This window comes from Dipodomys ordii, unplaced genomic scaffold (assembly GCF_000151885.1).
Source record: "Dipodomys ordii isolate 6190 unplaced genomic scaffold, Dord_2.0 Scaffold92, whole genome shotgun sequence".
Lineage (NCBI taxonomy): Eukaryota > Metazoa > Chordata > Mammalia > Rodentia > Heteromyidae > Dipodomys > Dipodomys ordii.
In genome coordinates this window covers 4953533-4962350 of record NW_012267308.1, presented here as the reverse complement: position 1 = coordinate 4962350, position 8818 = coordinate 4953533, and the positions used below count along the sequence as shown (strand labels likewise).

General features: G+C 52.6%; 1 protein-coding gene across 1 annotated transcript; it reads right to left on the bottom strand.

Moving 5' to 3' along the window:
• Positions 1–1914: 1914 nt before the first annotated feature.
• Kcnk6 (potassium channel, two pore domain subfamily K, member 6) lies at positions 1915–8190 on the bottom strand. The gene is made up of 3 exons (XM_013026333.1): positions 7863–8190; positions 2461–2856; positions 1915–2356 (listed from the first exon to the last, which is right to left on the bottom strand). Exons 1-3 carry the CDS (start codon positions 8182–8184, stop codon positions 2133–2135), a joined length of 942 nt encoding a protein of 313 aa, XP_012881787.1. The 5' UTR covers positions 8185–8190; the 3' UTR covers positions 1915–2132.
• Positions 8191–8818: the final 628 nt, after the last annotated feature.

Sequence of the window (8818 nt, the reverse complement as noted above, 5' to 3'; positions counted from 1 at the left end):
TGAGTGTAAAAGAAAGACTTCCTTTGGCGCTGTGGCTCAAGTGGTAAAGCGCTAGCCTTGAGCTGAAGAGCTGAGGGACAGCGCCCAGGCCCAGAGTTCAAGCCCCACAACCAGACCAAAAAAAAAAAAAAAAGACTTCCTTTCCTACTGCTTACTCCTTTATACCTTTTGTTTTGTTTTTATTTGTTTGTTTGCCAATCGTAGGGCTTGAACTCAGGGCCTGGGCACTGTCCCTGAGCTGCTTTTGCTCAAGGCTAGCACTCTACCACTTCAGCCATTTCTGGCCTTTTCTGTTTATGTGGTATTGAGGAATTGAATCCAGGTCTTCATGCATGTGAGGCAAGCACTCTACCACTAAGCCACATTCCCAGCTCTCAGAACCTTGAACTCTTACTTGGCTTTTTCACTCAAGGCTACTGCTCTACCATTGAACCATACCTCTACTTCCAGCTTATTTTTTTGTCAGTCGTGGGGCTTGAACTCTGGGCCTCGGCGCTGTTCCTGCGCTCTTCAGCTCAAGGTGAGCGCTCTACTGCTTGAGCCCCAGCACCACTTCCTGTTTTCTGGTGGTTAATTGGAGATAAGGGTCTCACAGACTTTCCTCCTAGGGCTGGCTTTGAACCACAATCCTCAGATCTCAGTCTCCTGAGTAGCTAAGGTTACAGGTATGAGCCACTGGTGCCCGGCTTTACTTCCGGGTTTTTGCTGATTAGTGGGAGGTAAGTCTCATGGACTTCCTGCCTGAGCTGCCTTCAGAGCTCAGCCTCCCAAGTAGCTAGGATTATAGGCATGCGTCACCAGTACCTGGCTGATTGTCATTTTCTTTTTAATGGTTGAGGATAGAACCCAAGGCCTTGTGTATGCTAGGCTACCCTGAGCCCCATCCCCAGCCACGATGGTCACCATGTCACAGAAACAGAGGTAGAATAGTGGCCCTGGGGTACAAACAGAACACAGTGCATCCAATAGGTGAGCCCAAGCTGGATGGCTTCAGAGTCTAGGGGCACACAGACAATTAACTAGTGTCCAGTAAAGAAAGTCAGCTGTTACAATGGAGCACCTCCCTTGCTATTGGGCTTGGACTGGGGTCTTGTGTTGGCCTCAGAAGATGCTATCACCTGGCTATGCCCACCTCAGGGTTCTCTGCCTGGGCCCTGTGAGTAATAACACACAGGGACACCGTCTTCTCTTAACCACTCCTCAGGTCCTAGCTCAATTGTCTCTTCCTCCAGGAAGCCCTCCATGACCTTCCTTGCTTCCTATGCCCTATACCTCCCCCACATTATCCCCGACCAGTCTGCTTGCACTTTTTTTTCTTTCTGCCTCACCCAGAGACATCATGCCCATTGGAAGATTAATTCTGTTTGTGACTAGATCTGCAGGTATCTGGTCTATGAACCCAGGGCCAGCCAAGCCCATGGTCCCGTCCCTCAGCACTGTATCCCTAGCACAAGGCCCGCACAAAGGAAAGCTCTTTGGATGAATGAGTACATTCTTTGTATATGACAGCTGAGGACATCTAGGCTTACAGAGGAGCAGTCACTTGTCCACTATAAAACCATTGGCCTAGTACCTGGAGATCTAGCTGACAGTCTGACAGAACCAACTACTGTTGAGAGAGGGACAGATTAAGTAAGAGAGTAAGTCAAAAGGGGACAGCAAGAGAGGAAGACAGAGGCAAGGAGAACACTTGAGCGGGGTAGGAGGAAAGGAAAGATCAAGGAAATTAAGCTGGGTGCTGGTGGCTCTTGCCTGTAAACCTAGTTACACAGGAAGCTGAGATCTGAGAATCACAGTTTGAAGCCAGCCTGGGCAGGAAAGCCTGTGAGACTCTTATCTCCAATTAAGAAAAGACAGAAGTAGAGCTGTGGCTCAAGTGGTAGAGCACTAGCCTTGAGCACAAAAGCTCAGGGACAGCACCCAGGCCCTGAGTTCAAGTCCCAGGATGGGCACAAAAGAAAAAAAAAAGGAATCTTAGTGCTCAGAGGAACCCAGCATGTAAAAAGAGAAAGAGACGATCAACCGCAATGCCTGGCTCACACCAGTGCTTGGTCAGCTCTAGCCACCACCACATGGGCCCCATCGCCCTGGCCAAGTCTATCCTGCTGGGTGAGGAAACAACACCTGCCCAGCTACCTGGGGATGGACTCGTAGTCAGCATGAACATCGGTGGACAGGTGCTGGTGTAGCTCAGGCTGGTGCTGCAGAATGTCTGTGTGATCCTCTTCTTCTTCCCCAAGCCTGGCAGGGCACGGATGGGGCAGCAAGATGAGCTGGGTGAGGCCATGGAGGTCAGACACATGGCGGAAAGTCTGCAACACCAGCACCATAGCCATGAGGCCCAGGAAGAGGTATGCTGCAGACACGGCAAGGGGTGAGAAATCCACGTGGAGCTCAGCTCCCCAGAACGGAGCCCTCTTCCTTCTCAGACCCCTTTCCCTCAGGGGCCCACCAGCTCACCTGTGACTAGCACTTTGTAGAGGGCCCGATATGGCTGACCAGGGGCCTCCCCTGGTACGTAATCCCCCAGGCCGATGGTGGACAGAGAAATGAAGCAGAAATAGAAAGCATCCAGAAAGCTCCATGCCTCCTCAAGGTGGGCAAAAATGGCAGCTGGCACCAGGAAGCACACAGCCATGATGATCCCTAGCAGGGCTACCAAGTGCCAGCGAGCTGCCTGCCGAAGATCCCAACCCCATCTCAGGCTCAGCCAAGACAAGGGGCGATGAGTAAGCAGTTGTGCCAGGCGCTGGGCCGAGGCGGTCAGCAGGAGCATGGTGGTGGGCACTCCCAGGAGGGCGAAGACGATGGAGAAGGCCTTGCCCGCGTCAGTCAGCGGAGTCGTGTAGCCGTAGCCTGTGGGTGAGGGTGAGTCCTCTGATCCACTGGGACCTCCAAGGAAGCCAGATCCCTCCCTGATCTCACCCCAGCCTTCCCATTGTCTCTCCCTTCCACACAGAGACTTTTATTTCCAATTAACCAGAAAAAAGCCAAAGGCAAACTGGGCATCAGTGGTTCACACTTGTCATCCTAGCTACTTAGGAGACTGAGATCTGAAGGTCATAGTTCAAAGCCATCCCAGGCAGGAAAATCCATGAGACTCTTATTTATTTATTTTGTCAGTCCTGGGGCTTGAACACTGGGCCTGGGCACTGTCCCTCAGCTCTTCAGCTCAAGGTGAGCGCTCTACTACTTGAGCCACAGCGCCACTTCCAGTTTTCCAGTGGTTAATTGGGGATAAGATTCTCATGGATTTTCCTTGCCTGGGCTGGCTTTGAACCAAGATCCTCAGATCTAGTCTCCTGAGTAGCTAGGATTACAGGCATGAGCCACCGGTGCGTGGCATCCATGAGACTCATATCTCCAATTAACTACCAGAAAACCAGAAGTGGAGCTCTGGCTCAAGTGGTAGATGGACAAAAAAATTATAATGAGGGCTGGGAAGGTGGCTCAGTGGAATGCTTGCCTTGCATGCATGAGGCCCTGGGTTGGATTTTTCAGCACCACATAAGCAGAAAAAGCCAGAAGTGGCGCTGTGGCTCAAGTGGTAGAGCACTAGCCTTGAGCTGAAGAGCTGAGAGACAGACAGCCCCAGGCCCAGAGTTCAGGCCCCACAACCGACAAAAAAAATAAATAAATAAAATAAAATTATATATAATGATAAGGAGTAAAGATGGAGGATCAGGGAGCAGTGTGAACCAACCCCAACCTCCTTCCTAGTTCCAGGTCATAACAAACAGAACAGGAGAGCTGGGGCGGGGGAGGGGAGGCAGTAAAAGAGCACCTGATCTGGCCAGGGAGGGATTTCCCAGGCTTGCTATAAGAAGGTTGGGACTTCCCAGGGTGTGGTCTTTTAGGGTTTTTATTCTTTATTTATTGTGGTATTGAGGTTTCAACTTAGGCCTCATACCTACTAGCAAGCACGCAAGCACTGTCCCACTTGAGCTACACTCCCCCCCACACACTTTTTTTTTTTTTCTTTTTGGTAGTATGGCTTCACTTCAGGGCCCAGGCACTGTCTGTGAGCTCTTATGCTCAAGGCTAGCACTCTATCACTTCCGGTCATAGTGCCGCTTCCGGTTTTTGAATGGTTAATTGGAGATAAGAGTTTCACGGGGAGGGCTGGGAAGGTGGCTCAGTGGTAGAATGCTTGCCTTGCATGCTTGAGGCCCTGGGTTGGATTCCTCAGCACCACATAAGCAGAAAAAAAAAGGCCAGAAGTGGCGCTGTGGCTCAAGTGGTAGAGCGCTAGCCTTGAACTGAAGAGCTGAGAGACAGCGCCCAGGTGGACAAAAACAAACATCCAAAGTCTCACGGGGAGACTTTTCTACCCAGGCTGACTTTGAACCGTGATCCTCAGATCTCAGCCTCCTGAGTGGCTAGGATTACAGGTGTGAACCACCAACTCCTGGCTTCCAATTTTTTTTAAACTTTAGTTATTTTTCAGGTAGGGGCTCTTTGTCTGGACAGACCTCCGACCACAATGGTCATACTTACCTTTGACTCACAGGCAGCTGGAAGGACAGGCCAGGACAGGACACCACCACACCCAGCTTGTTGGTTAAGGTAGTTCTGGTAACTTTTTTCATATGTGTATGTGCTGGGGCTCGGACTTGAACTCAGGATCTTATGTTTCTTGCATGGCTTTCAAGGCTGGTGCTCTAACCACTTGAGCCACAGCTCCATTCCTGACTTTTTGTTGATTAACTGGAGATAAGAGCCTCTTAGACTTTTTCTGCCTAGGGATCCTCAGATCTCAGCTTCCTGAGACTTGCTAACATTTTTTTGTCAGGCTGGCTTTTAACCACAATCCTCCCCATGTCTGCCTCTACAGTAGCTGGGATTACAGGCATGAGAACTACATCACCATGTTAAAGTCAAGGAACAATGTTCTGATTTGAAACAGACACTGGAGTAGTTCTAGGTCTGAAGAAAAGAGGGAGAGCCAGGCACTGGTGGCTCTCACCTGTAATCCTAGCTACTCAGGAGGCTGAGATCTGAGGATCATCGTGGTTCAAAGCAGCCAGGCAGCAAAGACAGTGAAACTCTTATCTCCAATAAACCACCAGAAAACCAGAAGTGGCACTGTGGCTCAAGTGGTAGAGAGCGAGCCTTGAGCTGAAATACTGAGGGACAGCGCCCAGGCCTAGAGCTCAAGCCCCATGACCAACAAAAAAAAAAAGGAAGGAAGGAAGGAAGGAAGAAAGGAAGGAAGGAAGGAAGGAAGGAAGGAAGGAAGGAAGGAAGGAAGGAGAAGGCACCAACAGATGTTTTCCTGGATTGCAAATGGGATCGGAAGTGGGGTCCTCAAGTAGAGGATCTTTTGATACCAAGACGCCCAACAGGAGGCAATGGGGTAGTCAAGCTTAGAGAATGATGGAAAGGGGCCCACTCCTTGCTGCATGTCGAGTGAAGAGTGAAGCCTGTTGCTGGGGACTCTACTCCTGCAATCCTAGCTACTCAGGAGGCTGAGATCTGAGAATCAAGATTTGAAGTCAACATTGGACAGGATAGAGGGCGCCAGTAGCTCACGCCTGTAATCCTAGCTACTCAGGGGACTAAGATCCGGGGATCATGGTTCATAGCCAGCCCGGGCAGGAAAAGTCCATGAAACTCTTATCTCCAATAAACCACTCAGAAAACTGGAAGTGGTGCTGTGGTTCAAGTGGTAGAGTGCTAGCCTTGAGTTGAAGAGCTGAGGGACAGCGCCCAGGTCCAGAGTTCAAGCCTATGACTGACAAAAAAAAAAAAGGGGGCTGGGAAGGTGGCTTAGTGGTAGAGCACTTGCCTTGCATGCTCGAGGCCCTGGGTTCAATTCCTCAGCACCACATAAGCAAAAAGAAAAAAGCTAAGCAAAAAGAAAAAAGCCGGAAGTGGCGCTGTGGCTCAAGTGGTAGAGCACTAGCCTTGAGCTGAAGAGCTGAGGGACAGCGCCCAGGCCCACAGTTCAGGCCCCACGACTGGACCCCCCCAAAAAAAAAAGGCAGGAAAATCTGTGAGATTTTTATCTCCAATTAACCAGTAAAAAGCAAGAACTGGAGCTGTGGCTCAAATAGTAGAGCACTAGCTTTGAGGAAGAAAGCTCAGGGACAGCACTGAAGCCCTGAATTCAAGCCCTAGGACTACTCACTTCCCCACCCCCCAAAAATAGAAAGAATGGACAGGGAAGTGTCTCCAGTGGGTGCAGAGGGCAGATCTGGGTGCAGAATGGCTAGCATGCCCTCAGGGGAGAGAATTTCAGTTCCCAAACACACTGGGCAGTGTTGGGTGAGGAAGGAGGTGCTGACTGTGGGTCTAAAGGAGGTTGAAAGGGTGTTGGGTCCCTAGGAATTGTCCTTGCATGGGAAATCTGGGCTGAGCAGGGCACCTGAGGTCAGGGATAGCCAGTGCAGAGCCAAGCTCTGACCTACATAGAAGATATTAGAGTCACCAATAGTTCAGGTGGTTCTAGGGATCTTACTGAGAGGTCTCAGGGTCCCAAGTGGGGAGGAAGTATCATTCATGAGTTTAAAGAGACTCTTACCCAATGCTGGTGGCTCATGCCTTAACCCTAGCTACTCAGAAGGCTGAGATCTGAGGGTCACAGTTCAAAGCCAGCCCAGGCAGGAAAGGCTATGAGACTCTTATCTCCAATGAACCACCAGAAAACCAGGAGTGGCACTGTGGCTCAAATGGTAGAGTGCTTGCCTTGAGCTGAAGAGCTGAGGGACAGTGCCCAGGCCCAGAGTTCAAGCCCCATGACCAACCAAAGAGAGAGAGAGAGAGAGACTCTCATAGTGCAAGGTCTAGGAAGGGGATGGTGGCACACATCTGTAATCCCAGCATTTGGATAGTGCAGACAGGAGGATTGGGAGTTTGAGGACAGAGTAAACTACACAATGAGTTCTAGGCCACTCTCCTCTGCTACACAGCAAGACCCTTACTACACACACACACACACAAAAGGGATGCCTTTAACGGAGGGTCTTCCTCTGTTTGAAGGCCATTTGAGGACAGAGGGTAGGGGGCCCTGGCTGAGGGCTCAGCACAGTCATTGATCCTTTTGGAGGGTAAGGGGGCCTCTCCAAGATGGTCGCTTACATACAGTCATTTGGGCTACTAGATTGGGAACCGTAGGTCCAGGGGAGACAGCATTCTAGTTGGGAGGAATGTGGAGAAGGGGTGGGGTCCCATGCTGGTGTCCGTTTACAGGAAAGGAGAATAGGATAGGGGTGATCTGAGTCTGGGGCCTTTTCAGGAAGGTGCCAAACATGCAGAGAAATGGTCTCATGAGGCCTAGATGGTACCCAGCGTTCTTTACTGGAAGAAAGGCCTTGGGTGTTGGGTGGCATCCTTAGAGGAGGAGGGGTGGCGGCCCTGCTGGGGCGCTGTGGTGAGGAGGAGATTGGAGTGAAGCCATAGCTCCTCTCCCAGCTTTTGACTGGGTAATTGGAGATCAGAATCTCACAGACATTTTTCTGCCTAGGCTGGCTTTGAATGCTGATCCTCAGCTCTCAGCCACCTGAGTAGCTAGGATGACAGGCGAGAGCCACCAGCTGGGATCTGGCGAGTCCTGAGTTCCTGCTGGACTTTGAGGCCAGCCCTAGACCCAGAGGGAACTGAAGGCACCCAGAGGGAACTGAAGGCACCTGGACAGGACCTTGAGGAGGCCGGTCGTGGTGGAAGAGTGGGGCTTCAGAGGCTGAAACCAGGAGAAGGGCCCTGGAGGGCTGGAGAGGGCTTGGGTGTGTGTGTGGAGGGCGGGATGGAGGGGAGATCAGGTCCTAATTTTTTGGGGGGTGGGTGGATTAAGGGGATCCCAATCCCGGGTGGGGGGAATACCGAGATGAGGGTTCCTGGGTCCCTAAAATAAAATCACATACCCACGGTGGTGACCAGCGTGCTGGCGAAGAAGAGCGCGGAGGCGAAGTCCCAGGCGGGGTCCGAGGTGTTTTGGGGGTGCGAGGCGTTGGTGAGCACGACGCGCCCCAGTCGTCCGGCCGCCAGCACCCGCTCCACGAAGGCATCCAGGGCGGGCGCCGTCAGGCAGGGACTGCGTCCCAGCAGCTGCTCCCGCAGGGCCCCCAGCTCGGCCCGGAGCCGGGCTTCGTGCGGCCGCTCCAGCCGAGCCACCAGCAGCGCGCCCAGCACCAGGTACCCGGCGTAGACCACCAGGGCGCCCGCCAGGACGGCGTCCCGGCGCATGGTGACCCCCGCCCCTCCCGGCACCCCGCTGACGTGGCCCCCCAGCCGCCCCAGTCGAGTTCCGGGAGAGAAGTCGAGACGCTGCCCTGAAGAGGAAGAAGGAAAAGGGGGAGGAGCAGAGAGGTGGGGTGGGGGGGGGGAAGGCTGGCTGGAGCAACGCCTCCGCGCTGGGAAACTGAGGCACGCCCAAACACACACACACACACACACACACACACACGTGGGGACACCTGGAGTTAAGACAAGGCCGAGCCTGAGTCAACTCCTCAGAGCGCGTCCGGATGAGATTCAAATTGCAATCCCGTCTTCCTCTCTCCCCCCCTTGCCAAAATCTTGCACCTGGGAGTGAGATTACTTGGCATCCACCCCCTGGGAACCTAATCCCCATCGTGACAGATACCTTAGATTTCCGTGCTTTTGTGGATGGGCTGGCTGGGTATCTCACCTATTCATTAAATCTTTGCTCTAGTTTCCCCCTTTATACCGAGGAAGTACTGGGGACACAGAAGAGATCAAGACAGGCTCTAGCGGCCCGGGGGGAGGGAGGGGAGGCGGGGAGAGAGGGAGGGGAGGCGGGGAGAGAGGGAGGGGAGGCTGACCCTCTGTAGAATGAGTGACAGCCCGCAGGGATCTG

Excerpts from the sequence above, each read along its gene's own strand:
- Kcnk6 (XM_013026333.1), bottom strand. The coding sequence starts at position 8,184 with ATGCGCCGGGACGCCGTCCTGGCGGGCGCCCTGGTGGTCTACGCCGGG. Across the intron at positions 2,857-7,862 it reads CACGCTGGTCACCACCGTGG|GCTACGGCTACACGACTCCG; the intron begins GTATGTGATTTT and ends CCTCACCCACAG. Across the intron at positions 2,357-2,460 it reads CTACAAAGTGCTAGTCACAG|CATACCTCTTCCTGGGCCTC; the intron begins GTGAGCTGGTGG and ends CCGTGTCTGCAG.